At 35.1% G+C, this 22,487-nt stretch overlaps 1 protein-coding gene and 1 long non-coding RNA gene across 4 annotated transcripts in view; one reads left to right on the forward strand and one right to left on the reverse strand.

The window, feature by feature from the left end:
• The window catches only part of LOC143245034 (uncharacterized), a 25,235-nt gene continuing 2,748 nt past the window's right edge, over positions 1–22,487 (reverse strand). The window contains exons 2-4 of one of the 3 annotated variants that reach the window (XR_013025439.1): positions 20,241–20,371; positions 17,200–17,497; positions 7,609–8,878 (exon numbers count right to left, since the gene is read on the reverse strand). This is a non-coding gene — a long non-coding RNA (uncharacterized LOC143245034). Of the gene's footprint in view, positions 1,538–7,608; positions 8,879–17,199; positions 17,498–20,240; positions 20,372–22,487 lie in introns of those variants that run through there. The other 2 variants (XR_013025438.1, XR_013025440.1) reach the window with 2 other exon arrangements.
• On the forward strand, positions 4,022–20,150 carry LOC143245032 (adenosine deaminase-like). Its single transcript, XM_076490810.1, has 8 exons — positions 4,022–4,229; positions 5,077–5,138; positions 6,968–7,090; positions 13,471–13,724; positions 17,220–17,365; positions 18,269–18,510; positions 19,038–19,164; positions 19,884–20,150. The coding sequence occupies exons 1-8, from the start codon at positions 4,212–4,214 to the stop codon at positions 19,986–19,988; spliced, it is 1,077 nt and encodes a 358-aa protein (XP_076346925.1). The 5' UTR covers positions 4,022–4,211; the 3' UTR covers positions 19,989–20,150.

Genomic DNA, 22,487 nt, shown 5'->3' on the forward strand with positions numbered 1-22,487 from the left:
GTGTGTTAGTTGACTTTCACCCTAAACATAATAAAAACGAAGTTTGAATTTTAAATAAAACCAAAAATGCATTACAAGGTTTCTCGAAAATCAGAATTGTCTACATTTCAGAGATTTATTCGTTTTTTTTCTTGCCTCTCCGTTCATATACAGTACATTTTTCTACAGATTAGAAGTAATTAAATTATTTTATGTTTGAATAGTAATACATTTATGAATAATTGTATTCATTTTTAACTGAATACAAAAATGGCTATGGTGTGTAATCTGCCAATGCCTTTGACAGATGCTTGTTTTTGTACATACTTGATTACGCTATATTAACAGAATCATGTCACTGTCATGGCTGCATCAATACGATTCTTCATTATTCACTCTTACAGCAAGTCATTTGTCGAACCACAAAAATACAAACTAATCGTAAAAAAGATATTAACGAACGTTCGAACATTCGGAATTTACTATACTTGTCAGACCTCTGTGTTATCACTCCATTTCTCATATTTATGAGACATCTAAATCTTATTCGTAGTTCTTTACAGTTTAGTTTTAAAAACCTTATCCCTTTAATTATAGTTTTCATGTATCATCTTAGACAACCAACGTAAATTAATTTAACAAAAGTTAGATATTCTATATGTGATAGTTATTACATACAAAAACATTTTTTTGACTTAACAAAGCGTAAAACATATAAATAATGAATTGTGCTTCTTAGATTTTAATATATGATCTCAAAACTGTACCTCAATATGTCTGGTAAACATGAAATATCTGAAAAAAAAATCCACAAGAGCCAAAAATCCAAAAAAAAAGAATGGAAGACAATACGAAAAATAACAGGACGTACGTTTTAACATTGATTAATATATGATATATATACATCAGTGATATTGCTGATAATTCAAAAACAATATTATAACTTATTTGAAAACATTAGCTGCACTGTACAACTAGTTCATGTAATTAACAATACTAAATTAATTTTCCAAATTAGCATAAAATAAATGTAGAGCTCAATGTGCCTTCACTTTTACTTCAAGCTGTTTCTAGGATAAGACTACTGTTACAACATGTGAACTCTGATCAGCGGAAGTATGATTTGAGTTTATTTTTTATTACAAGTATTCAGGAATTGTTTCTTAGGTCGATCTAGTACAGTGGTTAGTAGGGGATGTAACTACACAATACCAGTCATCTGATAAACAGAGCACATTGTTCGTGTGTGGAAGAATGTTAACCTGCCAAGTCACACTTGACGTGTTAGACTTATTTCGTTTTACATTATTATAAAAATAAAACTAGCCTGTACTATATGTTCTTATTTCGTAACGAACGGAGAATCGTAATAGGTTTAAAATGCGAGGAGTCGTTTAATGGTTATCTTCAAGCAAATCGCTTTGTGTTTTATATTTTTGGTAGTTTAGTTTATTTGTACGTCCACATGTTTGAACATCTTGATATTCCGCAGATAAGATCGCATAAGATTACAGGTATTTCCGGAGTCGACCTCATGTTTTCCTGGTGATGATTTGATCTGCGAACAGGAAAGAAAATATGTATCCATCTTGTAAAAAGAACGCAAAACTTTGTTTATTCTTTATGACAAGAAACTCACTTGAAGCAAAAATGTATCTCAGGACGGCTGGTATAGATATTAACACTTTTACCAAAATAAAGCAGAGAACAGCATTTGGTAAAAGTGTTAATACCCATACCAGCCGTTCTGGGAAAACTTAGTTTAGTTATCCAATTATAAACAAAAGTCGCTTTCAGGGCCGCGAAAACTTGATAAAAACAATTTCTTGATTTCACATTATGCAACTCAACAGCCCGCAAGTGTTGAATGTTTTTTACAAATTCATATCTTTTATGTTCTTATTAGACTAGGAAAGCAGTTTTCTCATGTCAACACCTCTAGATTTTATCAACCTATCAGGAACCGACCTTCAAACAAACGATTTCTTCTAAGTCTTTAGCCAATTGGCGACTTTATACACCGTTTATGACGCTATTTCTCAAAACCTTTTCATCACATACAGCTGTCTTTCGTGATTTTCTGAACTGAATCGTTTTTCTGGGCCTGTTGGACCGTTTTTCTTATTAGAAACATTAAATTGTTGGCTATTTCTCTTTGAGTACGTTCTGCTTTTAACAGTCCACAAGTATCACTTACCAATGCTAAAATAGATAGCCCATTGACATTACTAGAAGGCAAATGAATACAAGGATTCATTAAAGTAAATGAAGCCTTCTACTCAGTTGCCTTTAGAACCTAGATTTAAAAAAAAATCTATGAAAACCGTAGTGAAAATCGTTCCTTACATACAAATAGTTTCGATACCCTTGTTATTTCTCTTTGAGTACGTTCTTCTTTCAACAATGTGATCACTGTAATGCGTAAGCTGGAGTACATACGACTGATATGTTCGTCTTGAATTTGGAAACACGTAACACTTGCTTTAAACGTTAAAAGACTGTTTCGTCAACTGGGACGGCGCGAGACAATTTCTAGTCATTTAATAGTTATGCCATGTGTTTAAATTAACCACATATGATTTAAGTAACTAAATTATAACCACATTTGATCACTGATTAACAATGAGGTGGCCCCAAACCTTTTCACACTGCTATATTTGTGTAACAAAAAGGAGATAAAATGGGTAAACTTTTCACTTCTAGTATCTTTATTTCGTTTTTGAATAAAAATCCCGTATTTGGTGCAAAAAAAGATAAAAATGTGCAAAAGAATGGGTTTATCGTATTTCTTCGAACACTTCAAAAATAAAGACCACCACTGTAAACACTAAATAGTTTCACATTTATCCTTCGGAACAGAGCCTACGTAGCCCCAGAACCAAAAATTCCCTTAAACACAGGGAGATCAGGAACTTGAACTGGTATTGAGATTAGGCTAATCAGTGATGTCGAGAAAACCCACTTGTAGAGAAATATATATGCAAAAACGGCTCGTTTGGGTTGAGAAAATATTTTACATATAAGGTCGAAACGTTGTTCGCTCTTCTATGTGAAATTAGGCTAGTTTTTTTAACAAGTAACTTTTGACATTTTTATGTTTGCCAGTATTCCTGACAAAAGAAAATGTCAGAAGGGTAAACGTGTCAGAATTAATTTTTGCAGTATCAAGACTTGTATCTGACTGTTTCATTTATTATGATTTTTTACTAAGTGCCATATACTGTGTTGTCTTCTTTTATCACTATTCAAACTTTCCTGTCCAACTTTCTCGATGCATTTTAGTTGTACTGGCACCATGCTTGGTCCTGCTATCACCAAACTCACAGGAGAAGACAGCAAACAAAGAAAAACTTAACGTACAACATGAATTGCTACAGCAAAATATTATTATATCTCGCATTAGGTGACGACACGTTAGGTACAGTGAAATACTTCGTTTGTTAATTCTTTTATTCGAACTACAACCTTTCTTTATCTGTAGGATTCATAAACAAAAGACAATTTGCAACGAGAAACATGATATGGTTAGTCATGTTTCGAACGTTATTGCGTACAAGATCCGGCTTGACCAGGTGGTTAAGGCACTCAATTCGTAGTCTGAGGGTCACGGGTTCGAATCCCCGTCACACCAAGCATGTTCGCCCTTTCAGCCTTGGGGGCGTTATAATGTTATGGACAATCCCATTATTCGTTGGTGAAGGAGTAACCCAACAGTTGGCAATGGGTGTCGATGACTAGCTGCCTTCTCTCTAGTCTTATACTGCAAAATTAGGAACGGGTAAGGCAGATAGCACTCGTGTAGATTTAAGCGAAAATTCAAAACAAACCAAACCTTGTATACATCGCATGATATCTGATATCGCAAATATAGTTTTAGTAAACTCATCAGTATGTCCCACGGTGGGTCAGCAATATGTTTACAGACATGTAACATTAAGTTTGTGGTTCAATTAGATGAACAGAACACATACACTTCATCGTGTCTTTCACAGCTGAGATAAGAACAGTTAAATTATTATAAAAATTCGCTTAGTGAGAGGTAAGTATCTAAGGGAAACTAAAGACAGATTTTATTTGAGAAAGTCCCTCTTTCAAGTCACGTGATTTATATATACATGTATATACACATATAAAGATTATCTGGAGATATTTTACCTACTTTTTACTTCTTGCCTGACGAACCTAAGTTCAAACCAAGACAAATACCACAGAATAAAACAAGCCTTTCCAATATGTTTCCTAAGTCAAGGGTAAGTCTGATAATTTATAAGTCCTTATCTATTTTGTTTGCTTTTTTTTATAGTTCAATGAAGAAATAATGTTAATTCTATATTATTTGTGAACGAGTAATGATCTATTTCTGTTTAGGTCCATAATATGTAATTCGCCATATCGAGGTATTTCACAACTATTTCTATTTACAAAAAAGAAACTTAAGAGTATCACTTTTAAAACAACAAAATAATAAGAGTCGTTTGTTTTTCCTTTTTTATATCCATATGAGTGACTGAGTAAAGAATTTCCAATATAATTCATTGTTTTGTGCATCAACAATGTACAAGTAACTGACTTTAAATTTCTATAGTTTTAAAGTAACGAGTATTTGTACTCATTTGCTTTTAAAACCAGATTCAGAAAAAAAAAAAAAATCTGTGGTAATCGGAGTGAAAATCGTTCCTTAACTTTCTTATGAGAAGTGTGAGCAAGTCTTTTAAATCTTATATGGACAGGAACATTAGTCCAATAACATGATGGTTTGAAGCCCGCATCACAAACGAAGCGACAGTATTCTTAAAGAAAAACCTAAACTAGAAAAAAAAATGCATCTTCTGCTGCTAAGGGATGCATATGTAAAACATGATTAACCAGTACTGTTTTCAGTTTTCCTTTCCAGGCATTTCGCTTTACACTTCCAGTACATAGTCATAGGCTAACAATGGTATTAGATCAGATAAAATAAAAAAACATTTGTTGGAACATACCGTTACAAAAAGACAGATATTAACATATATATATATATATATTAGATATGTAATATTTGGTGTGTATAAGATAGTTTATATATATATATTATATATATTCATTTTTTTCTTTTAGATTCAACTTCACATACATTTAGAATGCTCACCACATGCATCAACAATATGGGAAATGGCTCAGTAAGTACATATTTTATTCATTTACTTTAAAAACATCATTAGTTTTCTGTTTGTGTTTTGAAAATAAAATGGGCTACAGCCTTAAAATGCTAGCCATTGTTTAAATAGTGATATTTGTCTGGTTTTGTTGGGTATTTTTTTTAATTTCGCGCAAAGCTACACAAGGGCTATCTACGCTAGCCGTCCCTAATTTTAGAGCATAAGACTAGAGGGAAGGCAGCTGGTTGTCACTTCCCACCGTCGACTCTTGGGCTACTCTCCTACCAACGAATAGTGGAATTGACCGTTCCTTTATAACATCCCCTTGGGTGAAAGGCAAGCATGTTTAGTGTGACGTGGATTCGAACCCGCGACCCTCGGATTATGAGTCGAATGCCCTAACCACCTGGCCATGCCAGGCCTCTGGTTTAGTCAGTCACCACTTACTAGTCTAACTGTGTGTGCGTAGAGGAGGGGTCCCACAAGAACATTAGCAAATTTATGGATGTATTGAAAAACTATGTGTGGTTTAAAGCTATATTAAAACTGAATGACAAGGACATATGATTAAACTTACATTTTCGAAAACTGCAAGCGCTTCTAGTTTAGCGACGCTTAAATCTCCATAAAAATGTGTTCCTCTCATGCCAAGATAAACCTCAAATTACTCTAATTCCAACCGGATACGGCCCAGCATGGCCAAGCGTGTTAAGGCGTGCGACTCGTAATCCGAGGGTCGCGGGTTCACATCCCAGTCGCGCCAAACATGCTCGCCCTTTCAGCCGTGGGGGCGTTATAATGTGACGGTCAATCCCACTATTCGTTGGTAAAAGAGTAGCCCAAGAGTTGGCGGTGGATGGTGATGACTAGCTGCCTTCCCTCTAGTCTTACACTGCTAAATTAGGGACGGCTAGCACAGATAGCCTCGAGTAGCTTTGTGCGAAATTCAAAAACAAATAAACAAACAAACAAACCGGATATTATTTTAATTCGTAATTAATATTATACAAAATGAATTTGTACCGGGGAGATGTAAACAAGATGGGAAGTTTTCTTTATCTTAAAATGTAATTTAATATTATTTTTGTATTATAAAACGTGTGTATTTCTTATAGCAAAGCCTCATCGGGCTATTTGCTGTGTCCACCGAGGGAAATCCAGCCCCTGGGTTCAGCTTTATAAATCCCGAGTCTTACCGCTGTCCCAGCGGAGTACTATTAGAAAACAATATTTGCTACTCAAAGCAAAATAGATTTTTGATTAATAGACGTTTAAGATATTTTAAGAGAAAAAAAGTTTTTCCAACAAATTTTAAATTCCAAAACAATAGGGTTTTAATCAAAATAATATTAGTCCAATCCAAACTAAACTCTATAATAATATAATTTTCATAAAATTCGACAAAAAGGAATCCGAGTTTCGATACCCATGGTGGGCTACTTGTGTTGCTTTGTGCTTAACTTCAAATAAACAAACATAATGTGACAGAATATTCGATATTCAGTTAAGAGTAAGAACATGTGCAGCAGGTTATGCTGACCAATGTGTTTCCTTCTGATCAGCAGTTCTAAATTATGGATAGCTACTCTTTGAACTTCAGTGGTCTCTGATCTGACCCTTTGCTCATGTGTCGCATAAGATACTTTTCAGGTTGAAAAGGTCAGTAGATCTTGTGAAAGATGAATGACAGAATATTAATGAAACTACTGATATTCAATCTTTGTGTCAAGAAAAGTACATAGATGAGAATTTTATTATTTGTCTTATCGCTGAATCATACTAACTAATTCATAATTTTGGTTGTAAAAGTATAAAACCTTTCCACAGAAACCTATTCATAAATATTCCAGGCACAACAGCCATAAACTGCCTTTCAAAACGCTGGATGAGCTCAAGGAAAAATGTGTAACCAAGGAACCAACTACCCTGACTAACTACTTAAAACCAATGACCTGGTACTTGCCAATGATCAAGTGAGTAAATAGGTTTATCATTAATAGTTTATCACGTAAGACCAAAGAACTTATATTACTAAAGCGTAGCAGAGAGAACTTTGGATGACACAAATGACTCACGCAGCTCTTGTTTCTCAAACAAATTATTTTAACTGTATAAAGTATTAAAGAACCTAATATGTAGTAACTATTTCTGTATCATTGTAAATACTTCAATTGATTCATGATGTAAATGTATGTGAACAATTGTAATATTCTAATTGGTGTGAAGACAACACGTGATTCAATATTATTAGGATCTAACACCTGCTTAACAACAGAGGGTGTTTGTTTGCTAAACGAATTATACTGAACATTCACAGTCTATTCCAACAACCCTTTCGATTGCCAAGTCCGTTCATATATCACGTGCAGGAGTTTAATTCGGTAAATACTTTTCGTAGTTTGGTGTGCGGTCCTACATCTAACAGATAGTTTCATATATCACGACACGTTTATTTTCTAATTTATGACGAACATTAAACATACACGTAAATACCCTAATTAACACTTTTATTATAAACTAGCTAAATTATAAATTTATTTAAAGTCTCTCATTAGGTGACTTGTTCCTACCTTCAGAATACATTCAAAATACATAACGACCCAGAGATGAAGCAATATCACATTAACTTAATACTATAAACGAAAATATTGCACAAAATTGAACACTACACACACACCAACCCAATACATAAACACAACAATATGAACACATAAAATGTCCATGTACATCGGCCTATTAGTTTTCGAGATATGTTCTTGGAAACAAAAATACACACGCGAGCAAGGGAAATAGAAACCTTCTGTCACAAAGAAAATTTTCACAATGGTTTGTTTGTTTTTGAATTTCGCACAAAGCTACTCGAGGGCTATCTGTGCTAGCCGTCCCTAATTTTGCAGTGTAAGACTAGAGGGAAGGCAGCTAGTCATCACCACCCACCGCCAACTCTTGGGCTACTCTTTAACAACGAATAATGGGATTGACCGTCACATTATACACCCCACGGCTAAAAGGGCGAGCATGTTTGGCGCGACGGGGATGCGAACCCGCGACCCTCGGATTACGATCTCACAATGGAATAATTTCATTAGTATAAGTGTAGGACAAACTTAGTTATACATTCATCGTCGATTACTAAAATTATTGTACTTTTCTCTTATGTAGTTCTTGCTCCCTATTTGGCACATTAGTGTCATAAAATTTATTTTATAGTCAATTTTTTTAAGATTCGGTAACACAACTTTTAGGCCCGGCGGTTAAACCGCTCGATTCGCAATCTCGAGAGTTTGAATCACTGTCGCACCAAACATGCTCGCCTTTTCAGCCGTGTGGGAGTTATAATGTTACTATCAATCCCAATATTCGTTGGTAAAAGATTAGTTTAAGAGTTGGCAGTGGGTAGTGATGAACAGCTGCCTTCCTTCTAGTCTTACAGTGCTAAATAAGGGACGGCTAGCACAGATAGCCCTCGTGTAGCTTTGCGCGAAACTAAAAACCAAACATATAAAACTTTTAACGAAAGTAAGTTACCTATACAGAGTAGTAATACTATATTTTCTTGAATCTTCTACAGCCTTCCCAAGCTACTACCTTCTGCACCGCCGATGAGAAACACTTGTCTAATATATTAGTTTAAGTTTGGTTAGTGCATACAGTTCCTGGATAGCTTTGTGCGTTTATTCGGAATAAACCAAACTGTAATTATCCCTGGAAAATGCTTAGTCTTACACTCTTCCTTTTGCCTCCATTGATTTCACGAATATCTGAAATGAAAACAAAGAATTAAACCACCTTTCGAAGTAACAGTAATTTGTACTATGTTTAGCAGCCATTTTATTCTTAGTTAGTTTCACTTTTGGATAAGTTTTATTAATTTTTACTTGGATGTTTGTTTGGTTTTTAATTTCGCGCAAAGTTACACTAGGGCTATCTGCGCTAGCCGTCCCTAATTTAGCATTGGAAGAGTAGAGGGAAGGCAGCTGGTCATCACAACTCACCGTCAACGTTTGAACTACTCTTTACCAACGAATAGTGAAATTTGACAGTCACATTATAATGCCCCCACGGCTGAAAGGGCGAGCATATTTGTTGTGACGGGGATTCGAACACGTGACCCTCGGATTGCGAGTCAAGTGCCTTAACCACCTGGCCATGCGAAACCTATTTGAATGTTACATGCGATTTTGGTAGAGGAGAACTCTCCTTAAACCAGTATTATTTTGTTTGTTATTAAGCACAAAGCTACACAAAGGGCTATCTGTGCTATGCCCAACATAGGTATCAAAACCCAATTTTTAGCAGTATAAGCCCGCAGATATAACGCTGTGCCATTAGGGGACAAATAAAGGGTGTTCTTTTCGTTTTACTGGAAATCCGTTTTCATTATTATTAAAGTCAGTTGTTTGGTCAGTGGGAATAATTTTGTTCTTTTGTGATATTGGTAATGTAATTTGTCGTAACGATCACTTGATTTTGGATTTTTTTTACAATTAACTTTATTAAACGCGTTTAGATTTTATAGCTTGTAATCTAAATAATCATTAAACTTCTTTATAAGTCTTTAGAATCTTGGATTTTCCACTAGAATCTTAATCAGTATGATATTTTCATTCCTGGTTGGATAAGTTGATTTTATTAGAGGTAGCAGAAGCTATACATTGTGTTTTTCTTCTTATTCTTATTGTAAGGCCTAATTTGACATCTTCAGTTTTCTGGAGTGTTTTTCTCTGTTGTCTCTGCCATCATAATTGGCATTTCATACTGAGAATATACTAAATCATATTTTAAGATGATTTATTTTCCATTTCTTCTCTTCATATAACCCTCTTTATTTTTGCAAGTCTGAAAAAACTTTTTTGTATAGTTGTAATTTCTGTAAGTTTTACAAATTTCAAGTCTGAATCAGTTGTTTGTTTGTTTTTCAAATATTACTCGCATTTCTGAAAGCAATTTCATCTACTTCTCACTGAGGGTTGAGAAGAAATTTTGACATCGATGGTAGCACCTTGAAAAAAACCGTTTGAGAAAGTTCCTAATTATGAGTAACACACAAGAACAGAAAGATTATAAAAAAGAAACTTCCTCGTATTAAAGCTGAGTGCCCCTCTCGTACAGCGCTTCGCTTCTTCTTTATGGGTATTTGAGTATGTTGGAACTTGTTATACCCAGGAGGGTCAGGTCCAAAAAGACCTCTTCTTCCATCCCTAACTTTCATTCTCAGCTACTACTATGTTGTAGTGCTTGAGGGCCAGCGTAACCCACAATACCCGGCCCTGAAAAAAGGGCATGTCCATATATTGTCTACAATTCTTTATTTATTTATTTTTTAAATCGTTTCATATAAAGATATTTATAAACTATGTATTTTATACTAAATCTAAACGTCCAGTGCTTGATATCCAGCTTGATTTCTATTTCTTAAATATATATTCATAGGAGAGATGTACTTAGAACTATGTTTATCATGTACGTAGTATCTGTCGAGATCACACAATAAATCATTTTTCTGCCCATTTTTATTGAAATAATTTAGTGCATTATACAAGAGTCTATCAGATACTGTTTGCATACTTGTGCATAAATGTGGATGAAGTGCTGCGCGGTACTTTATATGCTGAGGTTATGATTGAATTTTGTATTTTCTAGTTTGTGTAATTGTCTTCGTTTCCAGGCTGGACACGCGTATTCTATAATAAGTTTAATGTATGTTTTGTACATATTTTTTATATTATCATGAGAAGTACCTTGATTTTTACCAGATAAGCTACTTGCATAATTTGCTCTTTTCCACATTGGAGTCAAAATATTGTTAATATGCTGTATTTATGTTAATTTGGTATCGTAAGTTAATCCTAAAATTTTTGCCGAGGCAGCAGTACTGTAAAAGTGATCCGTTCATGTATAACTTCGGTGAATCTTTTTTCAGTTTATTTATTCTGGTGAACAGTATTACTTGGTTTCTCGGAATATTTATTTTTTTCTATATTTCTGACAGTAATCTTCTAAATTATTCAGGATTGGTTGGAGGATTGCTATTGAAGGAGTGGGAACACTTTTCCAGACTGCTATATCATCAGCAAATTATGATGCAAAACCTAAATTTCGGTCCGACAGAGGCATATTACTCACATACATGATAAATAAGGTAGGGCAACTACCCCTCCTTGTGGGACACCTGCCTCAGGTGAAAATACTCTGAGTAGGCCCCATTAACATCGACTTTACACGTTCTATTGTCAAGAAAGTTAAATAACCAGTGAATAGTTCCCTGAGGTAAATCTATTTTCGTTAAACGGTATCGTAATCCATGATGCCAGATCGTGTCGAATGCTTTCTCGATGTCAGTGTATGGCTTGTTAAAACTGTGTGTAATTGCTTCCGTTAATTTAATTGTGTGTTTTTGATGGCTATTGATACTTTCGTTACTGTTATTTCTTTTATCAATTGATGAGTACTCAAGTCTATTGTTTTATCTGGGTTTATTAATGTGTTTACTGGAAATTTTGGTACATATACGGTTTTGTTCTGTTCAATAAATTTATTAACTTCATTATAGAAGTATTTGTTCATGCCTGGTTCATTGTGTGTTTTGAACATTTTCCCAGATCAAAATATCTTTGAGTTTTGTAGATTAGTGTAAGTTGTTTTGCCATGTGATTCTAGTGATGGGTACTCTTTGTTTGTGTTTCCTGTGTTGGTATATCTTTACATGTGTGTCCAGAATTGTTTTGAATCTGTTTTATGATTTAGTTGTGAGCAGGTGGTGTCCCAACTGTCTTGTTTTTGTTGTCGAATTTGATTTCTTATTTTATTTCTTATAATATTAAATTGTGTTTTTAGTATCGGATTTCGGTTTTGTATGTCCTGATGTGGTTGCCATATGTGGGTTGATGTGGAGTTTTTCGCTCCCTATTGTACTGTTGGCTGCAGGTATGAGACACTCAGAGATTATATGACAATATGCATCTACATCCAATTCGTATTCAAGTACTTCCGTCGGTAACATTTGATTAATTGAAATTCTGGCCAATTAGCTTCCTTATCATTTAATTTATCTTCTACCTTAATTTTGTTTAACTGGTACAGAAGTAAATCTGGTTTGGTTTGTTTTGAATTTCGCGCAAAGATACACAAGGGCTATCTGCGCTAGCCGTCCCTATTTTTGCAATGTAAGACTAGAGGGAAGGCAGCTGGTTATCACCACCCACCGCCAACTCTTAGGCTACTCTTTTACCAAAGAATAGTTGCATTGACTGTCACATTATGACGTCAACACGGCTGAAAGGACGAGCATGTTTTGTAGAACGGGTAATCGAACCCGCGACCCTACAGCGGTAACTAAGGATTTACAACGCTAAATTCAGGGCTTCGATTCCCCTCGGTTTACTCAACAAATAGTCCGATGTGCTTTTCTGTAAGAAAACACACACACATTGAAGCCAAATTTCGGTGACTACATGTTATGAGAAGTCCATGCCTTCGTAAGTAATCCAAATAAAAAAACATGAATTGATGTGTTTTATCATGCTAGTACGTTAAACTTTCTATTGCCAATATGAAGTTGTTTTTTGTCTATGTAAAATTACTGAAATTCCATATTTTACGCAGAGTTTTAGAAAATGCATTTTAACTGAAATGCTAATCAACAAAAATAAAAATCTGCGCTAACAAAATGATAAATAAATCTCCAATAAATTTGAAAAGAGTTGAAATAATTAAACTTAAATTAAAACCTGTTCCAGCTATATTACAAAGCTTCGTCTTAAGAATTATCAAATAATCCAATCAAAATGAAAAAGCTAGTCGATTGATATTTTTATAACGTACCGCTTAGTGTTTATTTCCTAAAGGAGTGAGCAGTCTTGTTCTGCAAGATACAATAACATCTCTTAATTCAGTGTGTTTCATCAATCTGATTGCCCGACATGGCTATGTGGTTAAGGTACTAGGCTCGTAATCCAAGGGTAGCGGATTCGAATCCCCGTCACACTAAACATGCTTGCCTTTCACCCAAGGGGACGTTACAAAGGTACAGTCAATTCGCTGGTAAAATAGTAGCCCAAGAGTTGGTGGTGATGACTAGCCGCCTTCCCTCTAGTCTTACACTACAAAATTAGGAACGGCTAGCGCAGATATCCCTCGTGTAGCTTTGCGCGAAATTCAAAACAATTTTGATTCAACCAAAATATGATTTCGTTTATTCTTTGTTTTTCAAATTTTACGACTTAATTTAAAAAAAAACAAAATCAACTTATTGATACGATTTCTTATGAAAAAAAGTCCCATTTTGTAGACAGAATGTTATTTTTTCCATATTATAACTTATAAAGTGTAAGAGATATGTGATTTCATTCAGAGGAAACTGCACAGCTATTGAACGTATAGCTTACGAGATGGCTGAACAACAGGCCAGCGAAGGTGTGGTATACAGTGAAGTCCATTATCGACCTGCAAACTTGGCCAACATGAATACCAGCGATGATATCTCCGGTACTGAAAGGGTAACCTACAGAAAGGTTCTCGAACTAGTAACGAAAGGGTTTCAACGAGCAGAAGAAGATTATGGCATAAAAACACGTTCTCTCCTTAACTGTGGTAGAGAAAATGCTGGTAATGAAAAATGGTTATTATAAAATATACTTTAGGCTAAGTTCGGTATCTATTTGACTTGTCAGTGTGAATATATAAACTGTTTTCAACAATTAAAGTGTGGTAACTACTTCTAAAAAGCCATTCCAATTTTAAGTCTATATTATGTAGATTTTTCTTTTTGCATATAATACTGGTTGCATATTAGTGTATATTAACTGTCTTGAAATCCCAGTCGCTTCTCAAACCGTATTTGAGAAAGATGTTTGTTATATGATAATATAGGCAGATTAAATTGTTTCAGTATTTGCTGTCTTGGTTAGCTTGCATTTTCCGAGTCCAGTATTTGGATCCCAATCTTCTGATAAACTGTATTTCTCTCTATTTTAATTCTTTCGCACATAGCTACATAAATGTTATTTGCGCATAGCCGTTCGCAATTTTGAGCTTATAGGCTAAAGGAAAGATGTATAGTTAATAGTGCTCTCTGAAAATTAATTATCTAGTTGAATAGCAGGATTTAAATGTCACTCCTATAACACTTATGGTTTCTTTGTTGTTTATTTACAGCGACGACACACATAGCAAGAATCGGTCGAATTAATAGTCTGGGGACGCTAAGCCAATTACTTTTTATCCCAGAACTGTACAATGGGTTGTCCACCACTTCTTTCAGTCAGTCATTGAGATGATAGTAAACAATTTTCAAATGGGTTTCAATAAAAGCGATTTTCAAATTAATCTAGATGTTAAAAAGTATACTCAAATTGATTTGCTCATTTAATCTATTAACAAATGTGCAAAGAGTGAGATGGTATAGAAAATGTGCCCTTTTATCAAAATGAAAATTTCAATTTATTATTTCATCTTTTCTAAAAGCACGTACAGGATAAAAAGGCCTGGCATGGCCAGGTGGTTAAGGCACTCGACTCGTAATCCGAAGGTCGCGGGTTCGAATGCCAAGAGTTGGCGGTAGGTGGTAATGACTAGCTGCCTTCCCTCTAGTCTTTGGCATGGCCAAGCGCGTAAGGCGTGCGACTCGTAATCCGAGGGTCGCGGGTTCGCGCCAGCGTCGCGCTAAACATGCTCGCCCTCCCAGCCGTGGGGGCGTTATAATGTTACGGTCAATCCCACTATTCGTTGGTAAAAGAGTAGCCCAAGAGTTGGCGGTGGGTGGTGATGACTAGCTGCCTTCCCTCTAGTCTTACACTGCTAAATTAGGGACGGCTAGCACAGATAGCCCGCGTGTAGCTTTGCGCGAAATTCAACAAGAAACAAACAGGACAACAATATAAAAAAACAAGTGTTTGAGCTAGTTAAATACTAAATTGATTTCAATACTAAAATTTATTGTGATATCATAGGATAAAGAAAAAAAGTATTTGGCACAATTCAAATAAAAAGAAGGCTTTCGTGGTTATTACTATAAAAGAAAAGAAATTTATAGCTCAAAATACCTACTTACATTTTCTCGTTATTGTTGTTTAAACTCTTGAGTTAGCATTTACTTACAGTTACGACAGAAAGTGTTCGTACCCCTGCGTCGTAAGTACTTTTTTCCTCATAACTTAAAAAGTATCACGATTAGGATAATGAAAGTACGGTCAATTATAAATATTATACTAACACACATCTACATATTTTTATGTAAATTAAACGACAAATAAACTGTTTATAAACAAATAGCCAAACATAGGAGGGGCAGAAAGTGTTCGTACATCTACTTTAATGGTCAGTTGTGTAGTCTTTCAGGTGAATTACTTGGTGCAATCTCTCTTCATAGCCCTCCATGATCGTTCGACAGTACTCGACTGGTATTTTCTTCCATTCCTCTTTACAAAAGGCCCCCAACTCTTGCAAGTTTTTCGGATGACGCTGATGAACCCTGGTCTTCAACTCATGCCAAACATTTTCAATTGGGTTGAGATCGGGTGACTACGATGTCCACTCCAGAACGCTTATATGGTTTTTCCGTAACCAGGATTGCACATATTTCGATGTGCGCTTAGGGTCGTTGTCGTGCCAGAAGATTCAACCACACCTAAGCCGCAAGTTCCGAGTATCGTTTTTGATATAAATGCCTAATATATCAACGTACTCTTCTTTTTTCATGATTCCGTTGACGCGGTGAAGGCTGCCTACACCAGAAGAGCTGAAGGAGCCCCGTAGCATGATCGAGACACCTCCATGTTTAACTGTAGGGACTGTGTTCTTTGGAAAATTTCGTTCCCCCTTCTTACAGAAAATATAGCGAACATCATTATGGCCGAAAAGCTCGATTTTAGTCTCGTCTGACCAAAAAATACTCTTCCTATAGGTAAAGGGTTTCACTACATGCTTTCTTGCATACCTCAGTCGTGCTTCTAAATGAACAGGCTTTAAATATGGAGTTCTACGAGGGCGGCATGCTTTGAACTCAGAAGAGAGTAACATGTTCGTAACTGTAGAGGTGCTTACTTCAACCCCAGTTTCCCTCACCAGTTTTTGTATGTCATTACGTGTTAAACGATGGTTCCTACTAACTTCTCTGAGAACCTTCCTCTTGGTTTTCTATGGAATTTTGGTGGGGCGTCCGAAACGAGTGAGGTTAGCAGTTGATCCTGTAAGCTTAAACTTGGCAATTATGCTTTGAATAGTAGATTTAGGCACATTAAGTTGTGTAGCAATACCGGAAAGAGACATACGAGACTTGCATTTTACAATAATTCAGTTTTTTTAAATCACTGTTCGCCATGATGACTTTGTTTGTTTTGTTTGTTTGTTTGGAAATTTCGCACAAAGCTACTCGAGGGCTATCTGTGCTAGCCGTTTCTAATTTAGCAGTGTAAGACTAGAGGGAAGGCAGCTAGTCATCACCACCCACCGCCAACTCTTGGGCTACTCTTTAACAACGAATAATGGGATTGACCGTCACATTATACACCCCGACGGCTGGGAGGGCGAGCATGTTTAGCGCGACGCGGGCGCGAACCCGCGACCCTCGGATTACGAGTCGCACGCCTTACGCGCGCGACATGACCAAACAGATAATGACGGAGACGACGCTAAATTGCCGGAAGTACATTTTTTGCTGGATAAATTCCAATAAGCATGAACCCAGTGACTAGTTTTGGAATGTTATAATGTAGTTTATTCGCCAAACTAAACAAAATGTTTTCGGGAATATCAGTTTTTTCATACGTTCTGAACTGAACGAACACTTTCTGCTCCTCATATTTTTGGTTATTTGTTTATAAACAGTTTATTTGTTGTTTAATTTACATAAAAAATTATTTAAATGTGTGTTAATATAATATTTATGATATACTATACTTCTATTAGCCTACTCGTGATACCTTTTGAGTAAATAAAACATTCGGGACGCAGGGGTACGAACACTTTCTGTCGTAACTGTGCATGCTTCTCGTTGTTGTGTTTCAACTGTTTGGGTCGTAAATTTTTTAGCACAAAAATGTAAATTTTGTTATTAACACTTTGTGCTTTACAAACACTTTACCTGTTCAATTTCTTTTTCAGATGAAGCTCGCGAAGTTTTGTCACTATGTGAAGAATTCAAAGACAAGTCCGTTGTTGGAATTGGACTAAGTGGGCCTTGGATTGGGCCAAATCAGGATTTGGAGGGAGAAGAGGGATTAAAGAAGGAAGTGATAGAAGTGTTCCAGGTACGTACTGTAACACTTGGTGATATTGTTGTTACTGTAATATCTCCTTGTCCAAGAGAATCATTGAGTGAAGGGTATGGTTACCCTAAACGTAATGAAGAATATAAAGGAGGTGTTTCTTTTTTCAACCTCCTTGAGGATCATCCCCCGAAAAGAAAGAGAACATATTATTAAATATTTATAGAAATATTATTAAGTGGGAAATCTTCTACTTTGTAAAGGGAGATAAATTATCGGTTCTTTTCTTTGTACTTACTGAGATCTATCAGAACAAGTAAAGCTAACAAAAACGTTGATAAGTTTTAGCTACTAAATAAAACTAAAAAATGGTGATTATTATGGCCTCTTTCTACTTAGTTTTTGAGACTTTAGGATATTACACGTGTATTTTTATTGAAGAATAAAGTATTTATAATGCTCAAAGGCAGTGATATATATTCAACTAATGCACTTGGGTTTGAAAATATTGGATAATAAAAACTAAAATAATAGCAGAGTTTATAGTAAGAACGTAGGTAACATCACACGGCTAGTTGTTCAAAGCAGTTACCATAATGTATTAACAAAAAAAAAAAAAAACAAATCCAAACACCAATAAAAGTGGCAGTAATTTAGTTTGAAGGAAGATAGAGAAGACATTTTCTATGTCAAATCTTCCCGACTGTTTTCCTCTTCAGCCAAAGCTAATAACTGGTAAAACTCACATGTAAAGCTTGTCTTTAAGGTAATGGAAATAATTTCATGTCTATTCAGGTGATATGTGCTTCCAGGTAAACGGCAACGTTAAGTTTACTGACGTGCAATGCTGAAATCCAAACTTCGATTCCCGAGGTGCTTTAAAAGAAACGAATAAGTAAATGTTGGAATTAAAGCGTTCTATGTTTTACTACTATCATCCAACAGAGGGCAGCACAACTAGGAATCCACAGGACAGCACATACAGGAGAAGCTGGACCTCCAAGTAGTGTCGACAGACACGTGAAATTCCTTCAGATAGAAAGAATCGGTCATGGGTACAGAGCTTTAGGTGAGAAAGCGCTCTACCAAGACTTACTGAAGAAGGGTATCCATTTTGAAACGTGCCCTCATAGTAGCTACCTTACTGGTGCTGTTCCTGCAAACTGTGCTAAACATCCAATTGTCAGGTAAGGGACATCTCTTTTGAAAAGCACTTCAGTTTTATTTAATTTAATTTGCAAGTAATTATTGTTATTATTCATTATTATTTCTAACTGTGTTGGTCGCTATACTTCGCTAAACACAAAAATATCTATATTGAACACAAGTCCACCATGGCCACTCATGCTTTTTAAATTATATTTAAGAGATTGATGCGAGCACAAATATATTTACGCATGTTCCATGTGTTAGCCATAAAACCCTTTTCATATTGCTTTAGGCCTTTGAATAATTTGATTATAAAGGTCAGGATTCGCAATCCGTCGGTCGCAGGAACCCCAGCGACAAAAATGCTCGCCCTTACAGCTGAGTGGCATTATAATGTTCGATCAATCTCATTTTTCATAGGTTAAAAAACGTTCCAAGAGCTAGTAGTTAGTTCTCCCTACGTTCTCTTCAAAATTTTGACCAGACAAATCAAATATAAATATGTTGCTTTATCGAAGCTGTTAAAATGATTTGCTCTTTTAATCATTTCTGTCAATCGTTATAGGCTTGCCGAAGACAACGCAAACTTCTCAGTTAACACAGACGATCCTTTACTGACTGGGACTACTCTAGATGATGAATATCGTTTGCTCCAACAAAAAGGACTGAAGGACTTCGATATTATTCGAGCAGTAAGTAATACAGAGACATTACGAACAATATAAAAATGGTTAATTCATTATTGTTGGCATTCAAATTTAGCTATGAATTTTATAAATAAACACCAGTTACATACTTTGGTAGCATTACTATACATTTAAACAACTAATAATCAGAAATTATACACCGAGATTAAAATGAAGTCAAACAAATTACTAATTATATTAATAGCTAAAACTCTGTGAATGTGAAAAGGCTGCAAAAACATAGTTAGATTCAGAAGGACAATATTTCCCACAAATTCATCAGTGGAGACGTAAGGTTTACTTTAATTTTATATTCATAATATACATTTTATATAAATTGTACATTGTTTTAAAAAATTAAGTTAATACCATTTAACATCAGAAAATCAGTGCATATTCCAGTACTAAGCTATGGACTATTCAATTATCTAACTATCTAGAGGCCAAAATGCAGTAATTCTATATTTTTACTTTTGTTTGTGTTTCCTTTGTTCCTAGAGTAAAATCTCACTTGGCTGCTATCTGCTATGTCCATCGCAAAGACATTTGTTGTTAGTGTGTTGTTATTAAATTATATGAAATAAAGTTACCTTAGTATAGTTTGTTGTTCAATATATATAATCCTCAATACGTTTTGATAACACATACATACACGTTTTGATAACACATATTAAAAGTGTTACGTTATGGTTCATGCTGTTACAGATGTTAATTATTGCTTTCAGAATTTCAATGCTGTCTGGTCTTGTTTCTTGCCGCCTCAAGAGAAGAAAGATCTATTTGACCACTTGAAGAAAGTTTATGGTGTAGCAAAGACTCAAGTTTTATAACTGTTTTAATAATTATCTAACGTTATAGAAATAGCTGTACTGATCACTTGAAAAATAATTATTAAAACTTCCAAGCAGATGAGTTAACAAGTTAAAAGAGCTTGATGGAAGGTTTAAAATTACAAACATCCGTATCAGTTAAATAAAAATATTTTTTGTTTATTGTTTGTTTTGTTTTTGATGCAAAGTCATATCGTTTGGCTGATCCTTCACTGCGGGAACAAACCCCGAATGTTTAGTTCATAGACTTACCGCTGTTTTGCTTGCTCTTTCATATATAAAGGTCGACTGCTGGGACAGCGGTAAGTGTACGGATTCCCAACGCCAGAATCAAGAGTTCGATTTCCCTCGGTTAACACGGGAGATAGCCCGATGTGACTTTGCTGTAAGAAAACACACACATATATATAGCTAGGTTTGTCTGGAAAAATAACTACGGGAATGGTAAAACACATCAACACTGACAACTTGTCCACAGTGGCACAGCGGTATGCCTCCGAACTTCCAATGCTAGAAACTGGGTTTCGATACCCGTGGTAGGCAGAGCACAGATAGCCCATTGTGTTTAACTTCAAACAAAACTTGACTACTTTGTAATTTCACAAAAAATGACTTAATTAACTTGATAAAAAGTTAAAGAATGTCTGCGGACTCAACAACGCTAAAAAGCGGATCTGAATACCCGTTGTGGCAGAGCACGGATAACCCATTGTATACAAAAAGCTTTATAAATTTAATCACTTGAGATAAAGTTGTGGAATGTTCAAGCTGCAGAATTAGGCATTTATAGAAGAAACATGGATATTTTAAAAAATATTAATTTTATTTATAATTTGAAGGTAATATATAAATTTTAAAGAGTTAACAAATTACAGAAAAAGTTATCTTTGTACGAAACCTGGTTGGGTTGTATTCAGAGAAAAAAACGCTTCGGGCTATTAGCTATGTTTACCGAGAGGAATCCAACCCTGGATTTTAGCGTTATGAGTCTCAGGAATGTTAGAAATCTGTTTGAAGATTTTCATAAAGACTTAATCAGCGTGAACAATTAATACGAACTTTGAATAAAAGCTGTACAAAACATTCTTAAAAAGATTTAGTAGCCTTAAAGATTCAACACTTTAATTGCTGATTTGATCATCTAGCACATTATACGCTTCGTAACAATTTGAACTTTTTATTTTAATTAAATATTATATTTCATGCAATGCAACAATAAAATCTGGGTAAATATTGTTATGCAAATATATTTCACTCTCAACGGTCTTTTTAGTAAGATTTTTTTTATATTACTTTCTTCTATGTAAAAGCACCACAGCTGCTTTCACTATTGATAACAAATTATATTTCAGATAGCAGTACAACTAAAACCGTTTATTATATTATCAACAAAAAAAACGTTTTACATATAAACTTACGGTGACATTATTATGCGACGGTCAATCCCACTATTAGTTGGTAAGAGAGTAGCCCACGAGTTGGCGGTGGGTGGTGATGACTAGCTGCCTTCCCTCTAGTTTTATACTGCTAAATTAGGGACGGCTAACGCAGATAGCCCTTGAGTAACTTTGCGCGAAATTCAAACCAAACCAAACGGTATAATATAGCGTAGCTGAGGTACAGTTTTCGTGAAAACTGTTTGAATCGTTAATTCAAAACTCAGTATGTTTTATGCACTTAACTTTAAAGCTTTTACCAAATTTATACTGTGCAATAATAGGGAATTGAACATAAAAATAATTATGTATAATAAAGAGTAATAATTAAGCTTTAGACTTAATTCAGATTTATTTCGTTTAAAAGGTTAGCGTGTATTATACAATATGATGCCAAACGTCGATCAAATACTTCACAAGACATGCAGTTCATGAATGACTTCAGTCAAGTACAACCTTCTTATCTTTACTTTCTCTTACACATCAACAGCTGAAGCTGTCTTAATTTATTATTTTGTTATTTATTCTGTATTTTGAACCCACTGTAAATTTTAATTTGAAGTTATAAAAGAGCAAAGAGGCTGGGTTAATCACATTTTTTTTCTTTCAAAACCTGCTTTGAAATATTGTCAATGTATAAGTAATTGAAGTTTGGCACAAAGAAAAAAGTAAAAAGAGTGACAACCCCTTCAAAAGTAATACTAAATTTACACATGAAATGTGTTCAAACTAAATACCAATAAAGTACATTAAAATTGTAGGACTTGCGTGAGCACGGAATAAAAACAGTGTTTTGTTAAAGACGCATAATGGAAACAGTTTGGTTTGTTTTGAAATTCGCGCAAAACTACTCGTGGGTTATCTGAGCTAGCCGTCCCTAATTAAGCAGTGTAAGACAAGGGGGAAGGCAGTTAGTCATCACCACCCACTGCTAACTCTTGGGCTACTCTTTTACCAACTAATAATGGGATTGATAGACACATATGACGCCTCCACGGTTGAAAGAGCTAGCATGTTTGGTGTGATGGAGATTCGAACCCGCGACCCTAAGATTATGAGTTCA

The sequence above is a fragment of the Tachypleus tridentatus genome, chromosome 2 (genome assembly GCF_004210375.1).
Source record: "Tachypleus tridentatus isolate NWPU-2018 chromosome 2, ASM421037v1, whole genome shotgun sequence".
NCBI classification, from domain to species: Eukaryota; Metazoa; Arthropoda; class Merostomata; order Xiphosura; family Limulidae; genus Tachypleus; species Tachypleus tridentatus.